Source organism: Monodelphis domestica, chromosome 1 (assembly GCF_027887165.1).
Source record: "Monodelphis domestica isolate mMonDom1 chromosome 1, mMonDom1.pri, whole genome shotgun sequence".
Classification (NCBI taxonomy): Eukaryota; Metazoa; Chordata; class Mammalia; order Didelphimorphia; family Didelphidae; genus Monodelphis; species Monodelphis domestica.
This window is the reverse complement of record NC_077227.1, coordinates 571,955,511-571,981,540: the sequence shown is the minus strand read 5'-3', so window position 1 is coordinate 571,981,540 and position 26,030 is coordinate 571,955,511. Positions and strand designations below refer to the sequence as shown.

Here is a 26,030-nt window from a genome sequence, read left to right as displayed (position 1 = left end):
CTTTTTAAAAAATATTTTTCCATGTTTACATGATACATTTTCTTTCCTTCTCCCCTCCCAGAGCCAACAAGTAATTCCACTGGGTTGTCCAAATGTTATAACTTGCTACCTATTTCCACATTATTTAGTTTTGCAATAGAGCAGTCTTTTGAAACCAAAACCCCAAATCCCCAAATCATGTTAGATGTTCATATATCAAGAAGGTATGGGTCATACTAGATAGATGATGCCCTCTAAGAGCTCTTCTAGATCTGAAACTCTAATGATTCTGGGATTCTACATCTTTGGTCCCTTTTCACAACATTTGGAACTTAGTTGGCTTTCAATAAAAGCCTGAATTTTGTAGAATCCCTTGAATAACACTGGTATTTAACAGATAAAACTGTCCTCACCCTAGAATAACACCCCCATGGCACTGAGGGCCACAGGGGCACCACGCTATATACTAAGGTGTGCCTCTCTGTCTGCAAGGTTATTTCAGAATGCATCATTCCCTCCTAGAGTGACAGAAATCAATGTGACCCAAGTCAGTGGTTCTCTATCACCCAGGACAGTGTTGGAACACATGTACCTGGGCATCCCAAATGCAGGGCCCAAGGCATAGATGAGAGCAGGTGGAGAGCTTCATCACCCAGTCATTAAGCAGCAGGAAACCACAACTAATGTTCCAGGGTGACATATTTCCCAGTGTACCCTGCACAATGACAGGACACATGGACACACCAGGTCTACGCCCTCACTAGCTCCTCTCTTTGCTAGGGAGTTGATCCTGCCTAACAAGCCTCTGTTGCAACTCCCTGCCAGATTTGTTGGTTCATATGTCTGTGTTATTTGTTTCATGGACCATTTCCCCCCAATTACATGTAAGAAATTGAAATTGACATTTGCTTTTTAAAATGTTGAGTTCCAAATTCTCATCCTCCCTTTCCTTCCCCCTCATTGAGAAGGCAAGCAATTTGATATAGGTTATACATATGCATTCAAACAAAATGGATTTCCATATTAGATAGACCATCTTTAAAGAAAAAAAGGATTTTTAAAGCATGAATTATAATCTTCACTTGCCTCCTAAGAATTCATCATTTCTCTACCTCCTGAGTACTACCCAATTCCTGAGAAACAATCTCGAGTGGTATGTTATCGTTATCATCATTGTTGTTGTTTCAAAGTGGGTGGGAAGATTAAAAAATGCATTTAAATGAATCAATCAGAAAGCATTTATTAATCCCTAATTGTTTACTATTTGCCAGCCACTGTGCTAAGATCTGAGGATTTAAAAAAAAAAAAAAGCAAAACCAGTTCCCATTCTCAAGGAGTTTATATTATAATGAGAGATAATATCCAAATAACAATGTACATATAAGAGGCATATTATGTAAAGGGAAGGTAAACTCCAGCAAAGGAATATTTGTTTCTCTCAGGCCTTTTCCCTGACACTAGTCACTCTCGTTTCTTTTCTCTCTCTTGTCATTTGGTGAACCATTCAACTCTACACTGTCCGCCTCTCTTGAATCCTTATTCCCTCCCCATCATTTCACCAATTGCATCCTGACAAACCTCAGCCTAGGGTCACTCCAACCATTTGCTGCCTTTACTCCTACTGATATGCTGTCAAACAACAGAGGAGAAAATCACCCAATGTTCTGATTGAGTCCATCACAGTTTGTTATAATTGGGTTGTCAATGCTATTAGGCAATTCCTCTTTACCAAACCACTCTCTATTTCATTCAGTCTCTACATCAGTTCTTTTGAACTTTTTTTATCCATCCCCAAACCATCTATGGCTCTTTCCCTCTAAGCTAAGAATTTGCCCTTTTCTGCAGAAAAAAAAAATGTGGCCATTTGTCATGACCTCATTCTTCTTCTTTCTTCATCGCCTAACACTTAGATACTTTCTATCACTGTCTTCTTCATTCACCTGCCTTACATGATGAGGTGGCCTTACTCCCAAGTGATCCCATTCCAACCCATCTTTTCTGACAGACTCCTACCTCTGTCATCCCCATTTTCTCATTTATTTTCTCTCTGTCATCTGACTCATTCTTTAATGACTACAAACATATCCGTGTCTCCAGTATTCTGAAAAACTCCTCATTTGAGCCTTCTATCCTTGCTAATTATTGTCCTATATTTTCTGCCAAACTCCTCCAAAAAGCCATCTACAATAGATACCGACATTTTGGCTCCCCTCGCTCTTTTCTTAATCCCTTACAATCCAGCTTCCAACTTTTATCATTTTACTGAAATTGCTCCCTTTAAAGTTGCTAGTGATCTCTTAGCTGCCAAATCCAAGTCCTCATAATCCTAGACCTCTCTGCAGCTTTTGCCATTCTTGATCACCTTCTCCTCCTTGATACTTTCTTCAGTTTAGGTTTTCAGAACACCATTCTGTCTTGGTTCTCCTCCTTTATGACTACTCCTCAGTCTCTCTAGCTAGATCCTTGTCTGGATCATGTTCTCTAATCATCCATGTCCATTGGGGTTCCATCCTGGGCCCTATTTTCTTCTTCCTCTATTTCACCTCACTTGATAATCTCATTGGTTCCATGGATTTAATTACAATTTCTGTGTTGATAATTCACAAATCCACCTAGCCTACCCCGACTTCTCTCTTCAGTCTCTCATCTCTCTCCAGTATCACATCTCCAACTGCCCTTCAGATATCTCAAGTTGGATGTCCAGTAGACATTTTAAACTCAATAGGTCCCAAACAGAACTTATCTTCTTCTTCTAACTCCTGTCCCTCTCTTACATTCTCAGTTATGAGAGAGCACATTATCCTTCTTGCCTCTCAGGCTCTCAATGTAGGAGTCATCCCATATTCTTCACTATCTTTCATCCCCCATATATCCAATCTGTTGTCAAGACCTGTTGATTTCACCTTTGCAACATCTTTTAAATACATCCTCTTCTCTTCTCTGACACTGCCACCATTCTAGTTCAGGCCCTCATCACCGAAGGCCAGAATTATTATAATAGTCTACTGGTGGTTCTGCCTCCCTCAAGTCTTCCCACTCTACTCTATCCTCCATTTAGCCACCAGAGTGATTATCTAAACCACAGGTCTGATGATGTTACCTTCCTATTCAAACTCTAGTGGCTCCCTATTGCCGCCAGGATCAAATACAAAATGTCTTGCTTGGTATTCAAAGCCATGTATAACATAGCCCTCTCCTACCTTTCCAGTTTTTTTATACCTTCTTCCCCATTAGGTATTCCTCTCTCTAGTGGCACAGGCCTCCTGGCTGGTCCATGAACAAGACACTTCATCTCTCAGCTCAAAAAACTTTCTCTGGCTAGTCTCAATGCTTGGCTCTCCCTCCTTAATTCTGACTTCCCTGGCTTTTTTTTTTAATAGAAAAAAAGCATCTTTTCCAGGAAGCCCTTCCCAGCCCCTTTTAATTCCAGTGCCTTCCCTTTGTTAATTATTTCCTATTAATTCTGTATATAGTTTGTCTGTACATATTTATTTGCTTGTCTCTCCCATTAGATTGTGAGATCCTTGAGGGCAGGGACCATTTTTTGCCTCTTTTTATATCCCTAGTACTTAGCATGAAACGTGGTCCATAGTAGGTACTTAATAAATGTTTATTGATTTATTATATTTCTATTCTACACACACACCAAATCATCCTGTGTAATACTGATCTAAGAAGAGGAAAAGAAAGTATATAAAGTTACAAGCCCATAGTTTAGCTTGAATCAAACCTAAGTGTGAATTCTTATTGAGCAGCAAATGTTTAGCCACTATCCACTGTGTACAAGGTTCTAAACTGGGCATGATGGAGAGTGGAGGTGGGGAGAAGAGGCAGAAATGTATGGGGGTAAGAAAGAGAAAGGAAAGTTAAAGGTTCAGAACGTTAGTTGGAAACGAAAGTCCAAGAATAAGAGATCTTACTCTCTTTAGACTGTAAGCGCTGTGAGGGCAGGAAATGGGTCTAATTCAATGACTAATTCTGTGTTTGCCACATAGTGGGTTCTCAAAAGCAAGTTGGTCTACTGAAGCCAAGATGGTCTCTAGAATAAGTCTTTTATAACTCCTGGCTTTTTTTCTCCATTATGGGAGGGAGGCTCTATTTAAAGAGTAAGGAATATTCAAAGAGCCCTTAACATTAATGAGGCAAAAAGTGAATGCCTGGAAAGTCCCAGGATTTCATAGCAATCTGTGTGGAAACCGAGAGCCCCTAGAAATACCAAGGCAAAAGAAAGAATAGCTCAGGAAGAGAAAATGACTGAGCTATGCAATTCACAAGATTTAGAGTATTACGGAGATCACCTGGCTTGTAGGGGAAAGAGCAATGGACTTGGAGTTAGGAAAACCTGAACTCAAATCCTGCAAATCACTTAACCTCTGGCTTCAGTTTCCTTATCTATAAAAGGAGGCATTTGGACTCAGTGGCTTCTAAGATCCCATCCAGCTTTAAGGGTAAGATTGTAAGAGCCTATCTAGTTCAATTCTCTCATTAAAGGAAAAGAAACTGAGGTCTAGTGAAGGGAATTGATTGCTCAAGGACATAAAGCTAGTTATGAGATTCAGACTTTTCTGACTACTCTTTGGATCTCTTTCAGCACAGTCTGTCTTTAAGATTAGAATATAATGCTAGTATCAATGCAAATAGTTTTAAACAATTCCTGTTTCTTTAATTCATTTTGGTTTTCTTATTCAGAATCCAATTTTTCACAAACCAAATTCACTGCAACAAGCACTTATTAAGCACTCATCATGTCAGGCTACCAGGGGAAGTGCTGGGAATACAAGGCAAAACTTAAAAAAAAAAACAATAATAGTAAACAAAAACCAGTCTTTGCTCTCAAGGACCTTACATTCTGTTAATGAATCAGATCCTCAAGGCAAACAGTGGTGTCATTCTTCAGAATTGCCCATGCAGTTTTCACTATATAAGGTAGAGGCAAATAAATGTTACCACATGCCCACAGGCAGCCAACAGCCTTGTGCAGAACCACATAAACAAAGGGGACTGGGGCCAGAAGGGAGCCTAAAAGCCATCTGGTCCAACTGCCTCAGTGTAGTCATGAGCAATCTGGGGCTGAGAAGTTAAGTGACTTGCTCATGGTCACATTGCTAATTACTGGCCCAGCTGGGACCTATACCCAGGATTTATTTCTCTTTGGCCAATCCCTTTCCCCTGAGAAGGTTTTCTGAGGTATGTGGCGTTGAAAAAAGGAATACGGGCCACGAGCCCTAAACCTCTTCCCCCATCCTCTAAGAACATCAGGAATATCTTCTTGTTTAAAATTTCACATCCAAGGATGTTCTGGTCAAAATGCATTTATATCTATTTCTATGCCAGATAAAAAGGATGTGCATCACCTCAGTCTAGTTCCAACAAAGTCGGTAGCCCCAGAGAGTACTGCCTATGAATCATGCTTTATTCATTTTTGTAATCCCTACAACTTTAAACATTGACTTTCGTGCACAGTTGTTGCTACTGAGGTGTTTTCAGTCCTGTCAAACTCTTTGGGACACCACTTGGGGGTTTTCTTGGCAGAGACACTGGAATGGTTTGCATTTCCTTCTCCAGCTCATTTTACAAATGAGGAAACAGAGGCAAACAAGGTTAAGTGGCTTGCCCAGAGTCACATAGCTGTTAAGTCTGTCTGAAGCTGCATTTGAACTCAAATCTTCCTGACAAAGTGCAAAGATGGAAAGAGTCAGAAGAGATGTAACAGGAATCAAAGTGACCATCTAAAGCCAAATGTGCAATGGCCAGAACTGGAATATAGAAACATAGAAAAATGCAAGAATGGTCTTTTACTTAGACACCAAGAGGATTTTCATAGAGGAGAACCCCTGTCTCTGGTTCAAATTTGGCTTCAGACACTGGCTGTGTGATCCTGGGCAAGTCATTTAACCCTGTTTGCCTCAGCTTCTTCATCTAAAAAATCAGATGGAGAAGGAACCAAAAGGATGGTTTAAATTTCTGTTTCCCTGCAACAATCACTGTACTGGCTCCTTCATCATTATCCAGACGAAATGAATTTAACTTACTGGTCAAATGTCAAATGCTATATGAGCATACTTCTATTGAAAGAAATAAGAAATAAAACATGAAGTGGTATAAAAGATAAATTAAAGTGATCGCCTTTAAAAAGAGTTTACCTTAAAAATTCCTTTTATAATGCACCTGTCTAACGAATTTAAAATTCTCTTTAATTTAACCAAAAACTCCATTGACAGGATCCCACAACTTTTCAGGAGCACAAACAATGAGCTTGATATCATAGAAAGAACATGGGATTTGAGGTCAAAGAACTCCAAACTGTGACACCAGTCAAGTCCTTTCCCTCTCTGGACCTCAGTTTCTTCATTCCTAAAATGTGGTGATTGGATAAGGTGATGTATAAAGTGCCTTCTGGCTCTAAATATTATGATTCTATAAAGTTCAAAAAATATGATGTATCAAAAATACAAAGATATTTTTCCTATTCTTTAGTAGTTTGTAAAATGACTTTAATTCAACCCCATTTTTTTCTTTCATGCTTACTGCAATATTCTTTTTATAAGTGGGCAAAAGATAAAGTCTCCTTAAGTTGAAAACACACTTAAAAAAAAACTTAGATACTTCAATAGAGCTAGGATCTCATCCATGTGGGCCCTGAGCACAATCTGCAGAATCAATTTTTATGCCCTGAGTCTCTGTTAGATTTGACATTAGAAGACCTGAGTTCAAATCCTGTTTCTGCCACTTACTACATGTGTGATCCTGAACAATTTAAACTTCCCTGTGCCTTCACTCTTTCATCTGTAAGAGGAGGGAATTAGACTAGATGACATCTAAGGTTACTTCTTGCTCTGAATTAGTGATCTTACAGTTCTCTGGTAAATCTTCCAAAGGGCTTCAACATCCCACAATCTATTAACAGTATATATCAGTAATGGCAAACCTTTTAGAGACCAAGTGCCCAGACTGCAACCCTCATGCCACATGTGAGCCACTGCCTTACCCCAGAAGGGGAGGGAGGAAGCACTCCCATTGGGCTGCTGGGCAGAAGGGTGGGTGATGGGAGAAATGTCCTCAGATGCAGTGGAGAAGGAAAGGGGAGCAGCCCCTCTGGCATGTGCCAGAGGTTTGCCAACACAGGTATATAATAGCATGAGTTCAATAGAACACACAGGATGGGAATCTATTATTCCTCTCTTGATTCATGACTGGCCCACCCCATTTACAGTCATATATCTCTAAAGATGTTTTTTAATGATGTATTTTGCATGCAATTTTTCATTGGCAATATGCTTTAGGCTATTTATGACCACTATGCAGCTAGATGGCACAGTGGTGCCAGGCCTGGAATCAGGAAAAGTCATTTTCCTGAGTTCAAATCTAGCTTTATACACTTACTACTTATGCAACTTATGGAAAAGTCACTTAATCCTGTAAGCCACAGTTTCCTCATTTGTAAAATGAGCTGGAAAGGGAAAGGGCAAACCACTTCATTATCTTTGCCAATAAAACCTCAACTAGGGTCATAAAGAGTTGGATATGAATGAAAATACAATTGAACAACATGCATCTCTCCAATATCTTTGGCAAATTAGTGTGGATAAATTTATTCAGAGATACAACTACCTTTTATAAAAATGGCATTAAGGGAAAGAAAATTGTTCCTGTGAACTAGGGAAAAAGACAATAGTATATTTATTTTTAATTACAATTTTATCAACTCAATGGAAATGATATATGGTAATAACTAATCATCTGGGACCAATGTTTGTAAATAAATTATTGGTGCAAGTTTAGATTCTTGTCTCTTGTGTATAGCTAAAATTTTACTTAAAGAAAAAAATAAAATTTTATATTATTTATATTTTATATTACTTTACATTTCTTTACATTGTTCTTATTTCCCAATAGCATATAGTATCTATTTTTAACTAGAATTTTATATGGCAAATATTTATATGCGAGGCTGTCTGAAAGTTAGACTACTTTTAGCACAGATGTCTGATTTTAGCATGTAGATTTGTCCCATGCTTCAGAGTTTTTATTTTTAAAATAAGGGCTCCAATAATATCATGATTGCATTCCAGCTGATATCTCCATCACTTCTTTGGTCCCATGACCAAAAGTCTACTCAATTCCCTTAGCATTCCATCCCTGTTTATTTGAATAAGTTAGGAACAAATGCAAGTTCTCGTCATGAAATTGTCTCTTTCATAAAAGGAAATCATTGTGAACTGTTTGATGACTTATGGAGGAGTTATGATCATCTAATCCAATCCCTCCATTTTCCAGATGAGGAATATGAGGCTAAGAGGGAAGAGAGGCTTACTCAAAGTCACAACAGTTACAGCTAGGATTTGGAATAGATCTTCATATTTAAAATTCAGTCCTTTTTCTAAATTACAATGCTCTTTGGCCCTAATTCAAGCAGGGGTCAAACAATGGACTTTCATCCAAGGACCAACCTTGTTGAGTAGGCAGAGACACAATTATTGGAAAGAAGAGTTGTCCACCAGGTGGCCAACTTATGTTGCAGCCGCAGGATCTCATGAAACCCTCTACCAAGGTGTGTAAAGGTTTTTATTGGCAGGGGTAGCAAGAGGATAAAATCACAGCTGCTTCAGCATATAGGGATAGTCTGTGGTGCTCCAAAACCACTTTTTTTTTTTAAATTAAAGCAAGAATAAAGTCACTATTATCCAAAATCCAAGCATACACTTAAAAAAAAAAAGGGAAATCTTTCATTCCTCTTTTAGCAAAAATATAAGAGCATATCATATATTTAGTTAAAGAAAGAAATTTTTAAAAACTTTCAAAAATACATTCAGGGGGCAGCTAGGTGGCTCAATGGATAGAGAGCCAGGCCTAGAGCAAATCTGATTTCAGCCACTTCCCAGCTGTATGACCCTGGGCAAGTCATTTGCCCTCAAATGCCTAGCCTTTACCACTCTCCTGCCTTGGAATCAATATACAATACTGATTCTAAGACAGAAAGTAAGGATTAAAAAAAAAAGTACATTCAGTTTAATTTTCCTGACTATATGCAGAACACTTTGCAATGAAATTCTTTTCATGAAAACAGCCCAGGGGAATGTTCACTCGTTAAAGATTCCATTATCCAGACTACACTGAGAAAGGCAGGAAAATGAACTAATACATATTATTAATATTTTCTAATAAAAATTGAAACAAATGTGTTGGTTAACCCTCAGGCAAGAAAACAAATGGTACAAGAATACTTCATTCTTCAAATATTCAAGTTAAAGAAGGTTTTACCATAGATCTACAGTTCTGTGTAAGGATAATTGATGGTTATAATGAAGTTCCTGAAATATACTTGGAAATCTTCAACTTTTTGGTCTCCGAGCCCCTTTCTCTTCTTAAAAACTACTGAGGACCCCTCAAAGAGATTTTGCTTATGTGAGATATATTGATTGTTATTATCTGTATTAGAAATTTAAGACATCTCTGCATTAATGTGAAAAGAGTTTTGAACTCACAGACCCCCCTAAAAGGGTCTCAGGCCTGGATAATACTTAGAGAACCACTGTTTTAAATCATAAAAAAAGAAGCATAACTTTAATGCTGATTATATTGTTTCAATTAATCTGAACTTGTCACTCGCTAACCATTGGGTCCACAAAGGAACTTGTAGTCTTATTTATGATGAGTTTAAAGGAACTGAATCAAAACAATTCAATGATATAAAAAGTGAAATGCCTTAAAATCACAAATAATAAAGATGGAACGTAGATCAGAGAATGGAAAATTTTACATGATTTCCCTGTTTCTTTTTCCTTCATATGAATATTCTCCTAATGCAGCCCTGTGAATCATGGAACAACATGATCTCATAAAAATCAAAATTGCAGGTGACCCAAAGGGCAACTGAAAGATATACTTGCGGATAAAAGAAGCCTGCAGCATGCTGCTGACAGTGACCTCTGTAGAAAACACAGCAAAAATGTAGGCTTCAGTGCCCAGCACAGAACCTGGCACACAGTTGGCCCTTGCACTTTTGTACTAACTGAATATGTTCTTGCTCTTGAAGATATCTTTTACCAATGCACCAACCATTTAACAAGCACCTCCAAAAGGGAAAGACCCGAGTTCAAATCAAGCCTTAGATACTAGCTGTGTGATGCTGGCCTCAGTTTCCTCATCTGTAAAATAAGCTGAAGAAGGAAATGCAAACCCCTCTTGTATCTTCAAGAGCACACAACTGACTCAACACAACAATGGTCTGAGCGCTGTACCACTGCGTGGGAATACAAAGACAAACATGAAACTGTTCTTCCTCTCAAGAAGCTTATAGTCTAATGGAATCTAATATTATATGCATCTACTAGACTGTAAACTCCCTCAGGCTGACTGGAACCAAGTCTCTTTTTCATTTGTGCCTCCAGGGCTTAGCATTTTTGGTTGTATCCACCCCTCCCCCTCCAGGCTTGTGATGTCATCCCTATGAGAAACTCCCCAGACACCCGCCATCTATGCAGAGCAGCAACTGGTGTGTAACTTGGGAGCTTGGAAAGTTGCTTGAGGTCCTGAAAGGTGCCCACTGACATGCCCACAGCCATGCACTAAGTCTGCATCAAAGGCGAGATTGGAGCCCTGGTCACCTTTGCTCCAGGGTTGGTCTTCTATGCACTGTCATACTTCCTCCTTCTAACACACACCTATTAGATGCTTCATAAATACATTCTAGTGATGCATTGAAAGGATAACAGAGGCGCAGCTAGGTAGCAAGTGGACAGAGTGCCAGGCCTACAATTGGGAGGATCTGGGTTCAAATATGGCCTCAGACACTTCTTAGCTGTATGACTCCAGGCAAGTCACTTAATCTGGTTTGCTGCTCTTTTGTCTTAGAACTGATGGATGGATGGAAGGAAGGAAGGAAGGAAGGAAGGAAGGAAGGAAGGAAGGAAGGAAGGAAGGAAGGAAGGAAGGGAGAAAGGAAGGAAGGGAGAAAGGAAGGAAGGGAGGAAGGAAGGAAGGAAGGAAGGAAGGAAGGAAGGAAGGAAGGAAGGAAGGAAGGAAGGAAGGAAGGAATGGAGGAAGCGAGGAAGGAAGGAATGGAGGAAGCGAGGAAGGAAGGAATGGAGGAAGCGAGGAAGGAAGGGAGGAAGGAAGGAAGGAAGGAAGGAAGGAAGGGAGAAAGGAAGGAAGGGAGAAAGGAAGGAAGGGAGAAAGGAAGGAAGGGAGAAAGGAAAGGAAGGAAGGAAGGAAGGAAGGAAGGAAGGAAGGAAGGAAGGAAGGAAGGAAGGAAGGAAGGAAGGAAGGAAGGAAGGAAGGAAGGAAGGAAGGAAGGAAGGAAGGAAGGAAGGAAGGAAGGAAGGAAGGAAGGAAGGAAGGAAGGAAGGAAGGAAGGAAGGAGGGAGGGAGGGAGGGAGGGAGGGAGGGAGGAAGAAAAGAATGAAGGAAGGAACAAAGGAAGGAGGGAAGATATAGTCCAAGCAGCACCTGAGGGCCTTGTAACTATTAAAAGAATTGAAGAGAAGCCTTCTGGCTCTATGGACACTTTACACAAAGACAATCAAGAATTGGACAGGTCAAGATGGTTTGGAGGGGCTGCAATGGTCACTCATGGAAGCTGCCTCCATACCAATCAGATGGCAGATTGGCTGGAATATCTTTTCTTCAGACCCTGGAGTTTTTAGCTAGAACAACACAGGGTCAGAACAGCACCACAATATTTCCCCTTCCCTCCTGTAAACGGTCTTCCAAACCACACTGTTTACCGTGGTGTTGGTTGTTCCATGAACTTGCCTCACAACCAGAAAAAAGTGCCCAGGCTTGAGATTTGCTTTGCTTGCAAGCTTCCCCCTAGTCCAGGTTCTATGAATCATACCCTGAAAGCCCTAATTATAACACCCAAAGGCCTGCTATGCCATGAAAAACATTTGTCATGGTTCACATTCACTTGCAGTGTCTGTGGACGTGCTTGAAAATATGCTCCCCTTGTGCTAAAATTGTCACGCCGAACACTACACGGAGGCGATAAAGTTACGTCCCAGGCAGACAAAAGCAAAGATGTTCAGGAACATAATAAAGGGAATGAATTTTACCCTCCTAGGAGTCCAATGTGATTCCAGAGAGCCCTACCAGAGATAGAAAGGGCTAGTCTTTTTTGTTTTAAATCTTTACTTTCTGCTTTAGTAACAACTCCAAGACAGAAGGGTGAGGGCTAGGCAATTGGGGTTAAATGACTTGCCCAGGGACATACAGTTAGAATGTGTCTGAGGGCAAATTTGAACCCAGGACCCCCCCACACACACACACACTCCAGGCCTGGCATGCTATCCACTGTGCCTCCTAGCTGTCCCTAAAATGAGCAAATTCAATAAGCCTTATATTTTTTTCATATTCCCATTACAAAACTTTGGTGGAAACACTATATTATCCTGGATGAATAGCTCAGACTCAAGGTATTTAGATTCAGAAGGGACCTTAGAAATAGATCTACTACCACACCTTCATTTTACATGGGAGGAAACTGAGGCCCACAAAGGTTAAGAGGAGGCCCATAGGGGGCAGCTAGGTGACTCAATGGATGGAGCACCAGGCCTAAAGACAGGAGGTCCTGGGTTCAAATTTGATCTCAGACACTTCCCAGCTGTGTGACCTTGGGCAAGTCACTTAACCCACATTGACTAGCCCTTACCACTCTTCTGCCTTGGAACCAATACACAGTATTGATTCTAAGACGGAAGGTAAGGGTTTAAAAAAATATAGTCCCACAGTGATTAAATGACTTACCTAGATTCACAGGTTATAAATGCCAGAATGAGAATTTGATTCTAGAGCAAGTATTCTTTCTACTCTACCACAGTAAAGGCTGAGAGTGAGAGGAAACCAGATTATCACCCCAACTGACCTCTTAATTTATCAGCTTCAGCTGCAGTTGTGTCACACATTAAGCCTGTTAATCTCCTGTACCTTTTTAGAAGTAGGGTCATTAAAAAGAGTTGAGAGATGTTGCAACAGGTCCTAAATGGTACCAAAGGAATTGTCACAAAAGGGTTACAGCCTAATTGTTTACTGCCCTCATTTAAACTGAGATGCAGGAACTGAAACTCAAATATTCATTCCATCTCTGCAGAAGAATCCAGCTCTCTGATCCAGGGTTATCTTAGTTTCAGATACTATAGTGGTATCTCAGTGAAACAAAACACAGCACTTGGGAGGTTTTTAAAGCTCAATAAACCTTCACTTAGCTGCTTTGGAATCCCCGTCACTAATAACAATGTCATCTGTCCTAACTCTTCAGAAACAGCGTCACAACCTTGGCACATGAATTTATAATGGTAAAATAAAGTTATGACACAGGTTTGCAGAAACTACATTAAGCATGAAATCTCCTGTGGTATTCAGTTTATTGATTTTGTAAAGTTTTTTTTCTTCTTAAGATCACTGCCAAGAATGGTAATAAAAGATACAGTAAATAGCCTTTACTTTGGAAACTCTTTTTTGTTTCAAGTTTGGTAAAACCATATCAACAGGATCTGGAGTGGAAATTTTAAGTTATGGCTCTCTGTCAAGGTTATTTTTAAAGGAAAACTTTAAAACTACCCCTAAAGTAATAACTCCTAATTTAACAGTGAGAATGTATCCTCTCGAAACAACTAGTGGTGTTGCTACTTATGTTTGTTATTTAAGGAAAAAAATTATATATATATATATATATATATATAATATATGCATATACACATAACTGGAAAACTTGATGTAACAGCATTTTAAGAGTTCAAATACTACCTTTAAATATATCACCTTAAAAAGGTCTAATCTGGCAATGTTGGAAGTCCATAGAACATTCCCGGCTTATTCTATGAATTTTCACTGACTGAACCCTAGCCTGGAATGCTCTCTTTTAAGTATCATCTAAAATCCCACTTTCTATAGTATGCTTTTGCTGGTTCCTTTAATTTTGGTGTAATTCCTTTGTAATTATTTCCAACTTTTCTCTCTCTCTCTCTCTCCCCCCCCCTTCCTTCCTCTCTCTACCTCACCCCCACCTGCACCCCTCACCATAGGTCAGTTTATTAAATAAGTATTTTAATGGATAGATTTTCATTATATTATCATTCAACTTAAACATTCATTAAAATTAAATTTATATATTGAAACAGTCTTTGATTTCTTTCTAAGAGTCTACCACTTTTTATTCTTTTGGTTCCTAGACACATGCTTTGTTCTCCCTTACCCTACAGATCGGTTGTCATTAATCATAGTGAATTGGGTTTAAGTGAACATATCACATGTGAATAAAGTCATATATAGAAGTAAAAATCAGTGTAGGGGGCAAGTGTATTAATCAGAATCTTATGTTGTTTGTATTACATGAAAGTGAAATTCCCAGCAGCATGTATATTAATTGATGGAGCTTCAAAAAATTCTCTCATATATACACATACATATATATACATACATGTAATAGAGATGGATGATACATATATACATGTATGTGTATCACTATCTCTATATCTACCATTTATTCATCTATATACTTAATCATGTATCTCTATCTCTCATTTGAACATAGTTCTTTGCATGCCATCTTGCCCATTAGACTGTGAGCTTCTTGAAGGCAGGGACTATTTGTTTTCCTTTGTATTCCCAGTGCTTATAACAGTGCCAGACACACAGTAGGCACCTAAAAAAATGCTTTTTAATTCTACTTGAGCATAGAACCAAATCTAATCCCCCATTTATAGTCTGTACTACACCCATCTTCTTGTTCCATTTCAAAGTTTATTATACTTAATGGCGATCACATAGCTAAAGGCTTGCCAAGGGAGTTTTGTATTCAAGAAGGATGCTTTGATCACCTCCATATCAGAGGGGCTGGTAGTGAGGCAGTTCTAAAATTTAAAAAAGAAAAAAAGTAGTGGCTAAAAGGCAGAAAGTGCTAGAGCCATCCATCCAACAAGCATTGATAGTTTCTTATATGCCCAGCACTGTGCTACGCTGAACTGAGATACAAGGGGGAAAAAAAAGAAACTGGTCTGCCCTCAAGGAGCTCATATCCTAGTGGGATGACAAAGGACTAGAGGATGAGATTACTTCACTTCATCAGTCAGGGTGGGGCTCCTTCTACTGATCTAGGTTACAGTCCCTTCATACTTTTTTTTTTTCACAAGCTTCAAGAATTGCTTTGACTTAAACAATCCATCACCAGGTGGTCAACCTGGTAAGGAACCACACCTCTCTTGGCTAGGCTGGTCCATGGAAAACAAACACTCTATCCCTGGGCCCATATTCAAAGTCAGCCAGAATTTACACTTCATGGTGGCATAGCCTCCAAGAGGTTAGGCTGACCTCTATACCACAATGAGACTTAGGGGGAGGATTTAAATGGAGAAGAGGGTGAGATTAAAGAACTTAAATATACATATGATTTATTATGAGACACTATAACCATGTATCAATATTCAAAATATACAAATATGAAGACATTTGAAACCTAATGCTTCAAGGTGAAAAAAAGGAGGAAGGATAAGGAGAAAGTTGATAAAAGGAAATTTTATTCTAAGTATAAAAAAGTCTAATTCACTATTTATTAGAATTTCTTTATGCCCAAAGGGTGATAAAAGACTGCCTGCCTTTTGATCCAGCCATAGCACTGCTGGGTTTGTACCCCAACAGGGATAATAAGGAAAAAGACTTGTACAAGAATATTTATAGCCACACTCTTTGTAGGGGCCAAAAATTGGAAAATGAGGGGATACCCTTCAATTGGGGAGTGGCTGAACAAATCGTGGTATATGTTGGTGATGGAATACTATTGTGCTAAAAGGAATAATAAAGTGGAGGAATTCCATGGAGACTGGAACAACCTCCAGGAAGTGATGCAGAGCGAAAGGAGCAGAACCAGGAGAACATTGTACACAGAGACTGAAACACTGTGGTACAATTGAACGTAATGGACTTCTCCATTAGTGTCAATACAATGTCCCTGAACATTCTGCAGGGATCTAAAAAACACTATCCACAAGCAGAGGACAAATTGTGGGAGTAAAAACACTGAGGAAAAGCAACTGCTTGACTACAGGGGTTGAGGGGACATGACTGAGGAGAGACTCTAAATGAACACCCCAATGCAAATACCAACAACATGGAAATGGGTTCGAATCAAGGACACATGCAATACCCAGTGGAATAGTGCTTCAGCTATGGGAGGGGTTGTGGGAGAGGGGGAGGAAAAGAAAATGATCTTTGTTTCCAAAGATTAATGTTTGAAAATGACCAAATAAAATAATGTTTAAAAGGAAAAAAAATTATTTATATATGAAGAACTCAACTTGGAACACCAAGACTAACTAAAGGTCAAAAGATAGATCAATCTCCATTACTATAAACCCTCAATTCCTCATCTAAAAATGGAGTTGGTTTGAAGTGACTTCCAATGAGGTCCCTTTCAATTCTAAAATCCTGTGATCCCATGAAGTAGCAAAGACTTAGGATTTCAAACTGGAAGAGATGTTTAGAGACAAACTCATTCAATCCTCTCATTTTACAGATGTGTAAAAGTGTCTGGGTGAAGAATTGAAATCCTAATTTCTCAAATCTCTCTCCTCTTTTTCCTTTCCCCCCACTCTTGCTCTCTCCCCCTCCCCCATTCCCTTTGGGGATTGGAAAATTCCCAGTTTTACATAGGCAAAATAAACACCTTGATAGAGACTTGCATGTTTATGGCCCAATTATTGAGAAATCATTCCCCTTTAAAGGCATCTTAATAGCAGAAGCTCATATAATTAGAATCATAGAATACCAGAGTTGGGAGGTACCTTAGAACATAGAATGTCAGAATTGGGAGGGAACTTAGAACACAGAATATCCAAGTTGGAAGCCTTCTTTCTGGGTTTTAAGGCAACCAATGCTAGCATTTATCAAATTCACTGTAAATCTTCAATAAAATATAATTGGTGGAACTTGAAACTTTCTCCCAAAGCAAGGAAGCCTTGTTATAGTGGATATGAGACAGTTTGGAGTATGAAACAAACTTTAGAATTCTGTGTTCAGTGAGCAAAAATTTTAGTTTCATTCATAGAAATTTATTTTTGTTGAATCACAGACTTTATTTCCAGTCCCCTTGGATGAAGGACCAGGGAAATGGAACATTGTGTATTCTTTGGGGGGGAAAGTTTTCACTAAACCTTTGTAGTGTTCCTTTTGTCCTTAGTTTCTCTAGCAACAAACTTAAGCCTGCTAGGAATTTCACCTTTGCAATGGGCATCTAGTAAATATGTGAAGCTCACTGTCCTAAGAAACAGATTCTTGAGGAAACCAAGAATGGAGAAACATAACTTCACTTGTTCTCTACACACTATAATGGACTGTAAATGTCATGGTTTGATCCTTTAAAATGAAATTTATAAATGCAATAAAGATTTGTAGAATGGTCCCAACCTTCCCCCTAAAAGAAGGTCCACAAAAAATGCATCAATTATATTTGAATGTAACTTGGGGGAGAGATTTCACAGTCCTTAGACATCCTTATTTGTGTTTGTTTATTACTTTTAGATATAATTAATCTGATTTCTATGAAATAAGTTTTTCCAGAATCTGAGTGGAATTACAGATGGAGAGCTGGTCTAAAGTCAGGAAGATCTGAATTCAGGTCCTGCTTTTTTGACACATTTTATGTGACAAGTCATTTAGTTTTTCAATGTCCCAAAAGTCAACTCTAAAATTATATACTGTTAGCAATAATAATGGCTTACTTTTATATAGCATTTTAAGGTTTGAGATAGAGAGAGATATAAATAGACTCTATCTAAACTCATTTGATTCTCATAACTGTTAGAGATAGGTATTATCATTATCCTCATTTTACAAATGAGGAAACCAAGGCCAAGTAGTAAATAAAGTAACTTGCCCAAGATCACAAAGGTAGTAAGTGGCTGAGAGAAGATTTGAATCAGGTCTTCTTGATTCAAGTCTAGCACTCTACAGGTGGGTCAGAGTAGTGCAAATAATGAATTCTCTGGAAGTGGTCTCATTACTCAAATTCTCACTACATATTTCCATTGGGCTGGAACTAATTACCATATTTTACATAATGTATCCTCTATGTCACCTAGCTGCCTAATTGCAAAACAGATGTCAATCTATTATAGGAAGGAGTTTCCTCAATGAGAGTTCCCTATACCAGCGAAGTCATAGGGCAGTCTGAAAAAAAATGATCCATAAACAGATATAGAGCTGATCACAGGTATTGTTGATATTGTCAATTTTAAAAGTAAAAATCTGGGAGATACATAGGAGTTTTCCAGGCAACTACTGGTTAAAGTCAGGTTTTGGGTTCCCTCTTATCCGTACATACTCTTCAGGTTCTTAAAGGCTTAGATATTTTCTAAATCATAAGAGACAGGTAGAAAAATGGGGGAAAGTACCAGGAAACAGTGAGTCATGGCAAATGAGTCTTATTTTTGTCTTTGTCACTACCTATGTGACTTTAGGTAAGTCATTCCTCTATGGGTCTCTGTTTCCTCAACTGTAGATGAGGGGATGACACTAAATCTCTAAGGTCCTTTCCCACTTCAGAACTTTTATGATTCTAAGTTACATTCAATGTGAACTTTATCACAGTAAAAGTTTGCAACCAAGAAAATCGGGGAGCGGTATTTAAGCCAGGCAGATATTTCTAAAGAACTTGGGAAGGCAAGGAGTAGATGACATCCTTTCCAAAGGAGGAGAAAGTAACCCCACTTTGAAGTCCCTAAGTCTGCTTCCCCCCTCAAACTTAAAGGGAACTGACCTGGTTACTTGTATTAAAGTTGCAAGGATTGCCACTCAAGTCCTACATCTCCCCTGAGGCTACAGATCACATCAATCCTTCCCTGAACTACATAGGTAATGATAGTCTATGCACCGAAATGTATTACTTGGTCGTTTATTTACAACAATTAGTTGTTCATTAATTATCCCATGTTTATTAGCTTTGTCTCTTCAACTAGATTATTAACTCTCTGTAGCCTTATATCTCTTACTCCCCATTTCCTCCCAGCCTCAGTAAATACTTGTTTATTGACTGATGAGAGTAAGAACTATTAAGCCTCATAAGACAACCAAAATTAATTAAGAGATGTTAGAGATGGAGTAAAAATCTCCAGATTATGGCCGTCTAAGGGACTACCCTGCTGAAAATTAAGATTCTCTATACAATGCTAGGCTGCCCCTTAGAGACTGAAGGCACAGTCTACCAGTTGGGACTGCATTTATGCCCTTACATTTTGGTAGGACTAGTTTCTCTTAGGCACAGTCTCAAGAATGTGTTCTCCTCCTCTCCCCAGCCCTGAAAATGGCATCAGAGGAAGAATTAGGTGAAGACAGAATATTATTCATTGGAAATCACTGGGGAAATATCATACACTGAATTTGAGGCTGTCATATTTTTATATTTAGAAAGGCAGAGGCCATTCAATCTCTATCTAGATGAGGTTGGATCACACCTTCCTTTCTTTTAGTCTTTTCATCCCACTTTGGTTTTTATATCAGCCAACTTTTCAAAGTGAACTGTATTTTTATTCTTAAGCAATAACAACTCAGAAAGGCACAGTTAGGCAGCTCAGCAGATAGAGAGCCAGGCCCAGAGATGAGAGGTCCCAGTTCAAATCTGTATGTAGATACTTCCCAGCTGCATGATCCTGGACAAGTCACTTGCCCCAATTGCCTAGCCCTGACCACTGGATTTGATACCTAGTATCCATTCAAAGTTAGGAGGTAAGAGTTAAAAAAAAAAAAAACTCCCAGACATCTAGTGCTTTCATTTTTAAAAAGGAAATTCTGACAGAGGTTAAGGCTTGGATACCAGGATACTTGCCCTGAAATCTAAAGTTAATTATGTGCTCTTATGATAAAGGAAAAAAAAAAGATACAAGACTATAAGGGCTTTAGGCAGCTAGGTGGCATAGTGGACAAAACGCAGACATCTTCCTGAGTTCAAATATGGTCTTAATACATTTACTAGCTATGTGATCCCTAGACAAGGCACTTATCCATATTTGCCTCAGTTTCCTCGCCTGTAAAATGAGTTGGAGAAGAAAATGGCAAACCACTCCAGTATCTTTTGCCAAGAAAAACCCAAATGGGGTACAAAAAGTTGGAAATGAGTGAAACAACTCAACAATAATTCTAAGAGCTAAATACATTTTGTGTTGGCCTGTCAAGGATATTAAGACTGGAATGGCATAGCTGCCACAGTAGTCAATTGTATAATATATTTAAGTACATAAGTCATTTAGGGCACTCAGGTTAACACAATTCCACCAACTCTTTCACTGATGCTTATCTCTCAGATGGATCATAGGTCTTGGAGCTGGAAGGATGGCTCTTGGGATTCACATCGTACAAACTCATAATTTTACAGATGAGAAAAACTACTACAGATGAGAAAGGGGGTATAAACTCCAACTTCTAAAATTATTCCCTTCCCCTGCCTTGGGGGAATGGGAGGTCCCAGTTTTACTTATCCAGAAACTTGCTAGGAATGGGAACATTATCCCATTCTCTAAGACATCTCCCAGGACTAATTTAAGTGCAGTCATGGGCAAGAAAGACACAGAAGGGTTTGGAAATTTGCAGATGAAAGAAACTCTTCCAGTTAACCATGGGGTAGAAAAAAAGGAAAAAAGAAATGTTTGGTTTTTTGTTCATGGCATCAGAAAAAAAAAAACTAATCACATTTTTTAAAATCCCAGTCCTAGAATGCTTTCTCCTCAGAGGTAGGGATAGTCTCCCTTCTCCAGTCAGATAATTAATTAGGTCAGGGGTTGGCTGGTGCAGCTAATTGCTCCAAATGTTTTTAAAAAGACAAATGAAAGATTCATCACTAGTGCAAATCACTCCTTCCTCTTCTCTTTACTCTCTCCATCTGGCTTTTAATTTGGTCCTTTTAGAAAGCTCCTTTTCTGAAGGAGTTTTATTCATTCACAAATACAAGGGGAGAAAACACCCTCAAAAGATGAAACTGAAGAAAAGATTCTGTAATAGGTCAAAAGAGAAAGAAATATACATAAATATGAACATATGCAGTATATAGTGCCCAGGGTAGGGAAGGTTTGGTTCTTGATAGAAATGTGCCCCTGAGAAAATCACTTCCCCTTCTCAGTTCCAAATTATTCATATGCAAAATGAGGGGATTGAAACAGAAGTGCTATATGGTCTATTTTCCCTGGTATGATACTAAAGTAAATTAATTACCCAGCTTTTTCATTCCTCATCTACATTTTCATTGAAGATTCTAAGATCACCTTGACACTCTTAAAGGCCAATACAAAAACCTACCATAAGGGAAACCCCCAAGGAGCATTCTTTCAATAGAGCCTTGGATATATATGACATATACAGAATTCTGGACTCCCAGAATCCAGGTGACCTTTTATACCTACACTCTAGGGGATTTTCGACTCTTCCAGTGAAACTTTATAAACTGTATGTCCCAGGACAGACTGATTTTTTTAAACCTTTCTTTTTATCCTCACTACCCAGAGTAGTGCTTTGCCAGCACTTAAATTTCTGTTCAGTATTTTTAGTTAAGACCATCAGTGCCCTTAAAAGGATTATTATTTCCAAACCTACAAGAAACAGTTCTCTATAATTTATTCTTATGTATGTAAGATGATTGTTTGTTGACAACTTTTGGCATTTCTGGTTTGCCCTCCCTCTCTCTATTTTCACTGCCATCGCCCTTTTACCAGTCCTCATTACCCCTTATTTCTTGTTCAGTTGTGATGAACCCATTTGCAGTTTTCTTAGCAAAGATACTGAGATGCTAAGCCATTTCCCCCTCCAGCTCATTTTATAAAAAGAAACACTGAAGCAAACCGGGTTAAAGGACTTGCCCTGGGTCCCACAGCTAGAAAGCATCTGAGGCTGGATTTAAATGTAGGAAGATCCTGATTCCAAGCCAACTGCTCTATCCATTGTACCACATGGCTGCCTTCATTATCACCCTTCTCCTTGTGGCAAACCATTCTGCATACCATGACTGAATTGATCTTTCTGACCTGATTTGGTTATGTTACTTCCCTTCCTTAAAATCTTCTTCAGTGATTCCCTGATTATCTATCAAGCAAAATTCATATCCTAATATGCCTAGTGTTCAATGCCCTCAACAATCTGGCAACACCCTTTTTAGCTTTAACTTATATGACTTACTATCCTTCAGAAACTCTGTGTTTTAGCCAACCCTGACAACCCTCTTCTCCCCCAACATGGTCTTCTTTTGCATCCATGCCCTTCTCTATGTTTAAAATATCCTTCCCTCTCTTTAGAGTCAGATGCCCTGGGTTCAAATTCTGACTGGATCATTTACTACCTGTGTGACCATAGACAAGTCCCAATCTCTCTGGACCTCAGTAGAGTAAGGAATTTTCACTAGATAACCTTTAAAATCACTCATAGCTCTGAATCCATGACCTTGTGACCCTTTGCTTCTGTTGAATTCCTATACTTTAATGCTTAAGTCAGATGCCACCTCCTCCAAGATGCCCTTCCCTTTCCCCTTCTCCCTCTTTTTTGTATCTCTCTAATATCATCATGCACCTTTATTGGTGTCTTATCTGTTCACCAGAGGATAGGCTCCATAAGAGCAGAGGCCTGTCAAGTCTTAACAATTTCTGAAGTTCTCCTATGGTCCTAATGTAGTGATTTGGGCCTTAGTTTCCCCATTTGTAAAATTAAAGTGAAAAGGACTAGAGATCTCAAAACCTTAATAAACGCAATAATGGGGGGGGGGGAATGACTAGAAGTGTATTTTTAAAGGATAGGACTAAACGAATAGTACTTCTTGTTCGGTCCCTGCATGCCAGATATCTGTTACCAGAGGCAGACTTGTGAACCAGATTCAATTAAAGATTAAAAAAAAAAATCTCATCAGCCCTAGCGCCTGAAATTTGCAGGGTTTAAACTTCTCCTTCCCTCGGGACCACCCCCTCCCCAAACAACCGCAGCTTATTTCCAAGAACAAACTCAAAGGAAATTAGCCAGGCTCCTTCTAGAGTTTCATTCCTGCCCTATTGTTCAGCTACCAAACCAATTTTTCTCCCCGCAAGGAAAGTCATCTGCAGAAAAATACCTACAAAGGCCACAAACTCCGTGGTCTCCAAAATGAAAGATAAAATGAAAAAGGCAGAAGACAGAAAAGATCAAAAATCAGAGGCAATTAGGACTCTCAAAGTGCTTGGGGGGAGGGAAAAGTTTACCTGGGAACGAAGCGGGTGGGGGTGGGGCAAAAATGTCACCTGCTCAAGATCTAGAACTGAAAGAGGGCCTTCCAGAGCACTTCGTCTAATCGTCTCCTCTTACAGATAGGAAAAGTGAGTCCCGAAAAAGGGAAGAGATTTATCCAAGGCCACACAAGTAGGGAGTATCTGAGCTGGGATCCCAACCCAGTTCTAGGCTCCGTCGCTTTAGCAGCAGGATCCAGTTCAGGGCACCCTATCTTGGTTCATTAAAAGAGTCAACATACAGTTGGCTCCGACACTTGCGGGGGGGGCAGAGTAGAAGCCGCCTTCAAGGAAGGGGGAGAGGGAAAAAGGGAGGTAAGTTGGAGGGAGGGGGGAGAGAGGGGGAGAGGGGGAGAGAGAGAGAGAGAGAGAGAGAGAGAGAGAGAGAGAGAGAGAGAGAGAGAGAGAGAGAGAGAGAGAGAGAGAGAGAGAGAGAGAGAGAGAGAGAGAGAGAGAGAGAGAGAGAGAGAGAGAGAGAGAGAGAGAAAATATTCAAAGATGCCTGCACACCGATTAAAGTTCAACCCCTTAGAAACGACCTCCCCCTTCCTTGGCAGCTTTCAGCTGGGTCTGCAGAACCCCTTTCAGGAGACCACTTTCAAGGAGGTGGGCTGAAAGGGGTTCTGCAATATAGCTTCTCTTGGGAAACGGCTGCAGAAATGTCAGTCGCCGGGAGCGGGCTGCCTCCTCAACCTCCGTCTCCCTCGCCCACCACCTCCCCAAGCTGCTTACTCCGAGTATTCTCAGCTTCTCTTCCACCGCACCCCGGTTGGAAGACAGCAATGGGAGAAAGGGGGAAAGGCCAAGTGTTTTTTTTTTGGGGGGGGGAGAATGAAAAAGAAAGAAAGAAGGAGACGGGAATGAGGAGAGGAGGTAGCGCACTTACCTAGCCCGATCAGTGCAAGCTCCCCGGCCGGAGTAACCATTTTCCAGGCAGGCAGCAGGCGTTGGAGCCTCCTGCCCCAACCTGCTGCGCCCAAGTGACTGAGACGCTGCTAGATGCTGGGGGGAGGGAGGGGAAGTAAGTGGGGCGGGAGGACGGGCCCTGCTCCAATGCTCCCGTGAGTGGGAGAAGGATCGAGCAAGGCAGAAACTCCTCTCTCTCTCTCTTTCTCCCTCGGTGCTCTCTCTCCCTCTCAGTGTCTCTCGTAGCTCTCGTTCTCTCTGCCACACACGCGCACACACATACACCCCACCACCCGGCTGAGCGGAAATAGGAAGGCGGTTACCGTCACCTCTCCGCCACTTGGCGACCTGGGCACGGCTGACCACCCTCCCACCCCCTGGGGGTGCCCCCCCTGAGGGCACAGGGGGTGGGGACTGCGGGCTGAGCGAGTAGGAGAAAGAGGAGGAGGAGAGGAAGGAGAAGGTGGGGACGGGGGGCGCACTGGAGGCGTGGGAGTCTAGGTGGGAGGGAACCTCGGGGCGGCTGCGGCCAGAAGTGCGGCACGCAGCAGTCGCAGCTGGGCGCAACCGGGTGCGGACCTGAAGCCCGGCTGAGGATGGGTCAGCGGGCAACCAGGGTAGGGGTCTGAGTGTTCTTCAAGCCCCGACCCTTAGGGGCTGGCTACCTGCAGATCAGAACTGGAGGTGAGAGGGAGAGATAGCAACAAAGAGAGGGAAAGACGCTGAAAAGGACACAGGGAAATAGAGACACTTAAGAGAAGGACCACCAGCGCACTGGCCAGGATGCCTATGCTGGAGGAGTAGTGGGGACCGCGGGTTGGGCATGAGCTGCTACTGCTGCTGCAAGCTGTTTTAACTGAGGACAAGCCCCAACGAGGTTCCGGCTGCCAATAGCCCGGGACGCCGGCAGCAACGGCGGGCTTTCCCAAAGCCACTGGGTCCGGAGAGGCAGCCGGGCAGCTCCGCCAGCCAGTGCCTGAGTAAAGCTTTCCTCGTCGGCCTCTGGGCTCTAGGCGGCAGTAGTGAGGCGAACAGCCAGTGTTCGGCTCTTTCACCTGCGCAGCTGGCCACAAAGAATCCGGGAAGAAAGTTAAAACGGGAAGGGACTGTAGAGACCATCTTTTTCCATCCTCGTCCAACCTCTTAGCTTTAGAGATGAGGAAATTCAGGCTTAGAGAGAAGTCACCCAGTTAATCCTATGGTTATTATACACCATATTACATCCAATACGGTATATTATATACGGTTCTTGCCCCGCTGCTACTCACTCCCCTAAAACCTGGTTTCAAAAATGTGTTCCTTTTCCTGTTCGGTCGCTTTTCTGTGCTTCAGCTTCCCTATCTGTAAAATGGGAGTTTCATCAGATGATCTCTAAAAGACCCCTTTTTTGCTGCGTGAAATAAAACAAAGGACAGTTTTCACAAAATTTGTAGGGGATCTGAACTTGACGAGAGTCCCCTGGTACAGGGTCTGAAGTAGGAGACCTCAGAAGTGCTTTTCAGCGCCTGTTCTCTAATCTGGACTGTCCCTGACTAGTTAATTTACCAAGTGATTTGTAGCAAATTACTCCCACCCCTCAACCTGAGTTTCTTCTGTAAAAATAAAGGGGTTGATCTAGAGAGATCTTTAAGATCTCTTCCCTCCTGACAGTAACACCTCCTGCTTTTGAATAGTTACTTTGTACCTAGCCATGTGCTTCCATGTGTATGTGTGTATACTCACACACATACACACAGAAGAGTGGGGGAGTGACCTCAAGAAGCTTACAGTCCAGAGGGGCACATCCCCATCAAGGAAGGATAGGGGTATGTGATAAAGTGCTAATTTTGCTATCAGTGTGGGCCTCAGTCACCCGGAGATAAATAAAAAACTAAAAAGAGTGCAGCCATCAAAAGGGAAAGAGGAAGCAATCACTCTCCAACACCT

At 40.6% G+C, this 26,030-nt stretch overlaps 1 protein-coding gene across 2 annotated transcripts in view; it reads right to left on the bottom strand.

Annotated features, from left to right (window-relative positions):
- Positions 1–25,081, bottom strand: part of TGFA (transforming growth factor alpha) — a 134,804-nt gene extending 109,723 nt beyond the window's left edge. Inside the window, exon 1 of one of the 2 annotated variants that reach the window (XM_007476289.3) lies at positions 24,085–25,081. In XM_007476289.3, coding sequence (XP_007476351.1) covers positions 24,085–24,124 — 40 coding nt within the window. In that variant the 5' untranslated portion in view covers positions 24,125–25,081. The remainder of the gene's footprint in view (positions 1–24,084) is intronic. The other variant, XM_007476288.3, reaches the window with a different exon arrangement.
- Between the last annotated feature and the right edge of the window lie 949 nt (positions 25,082–26,030).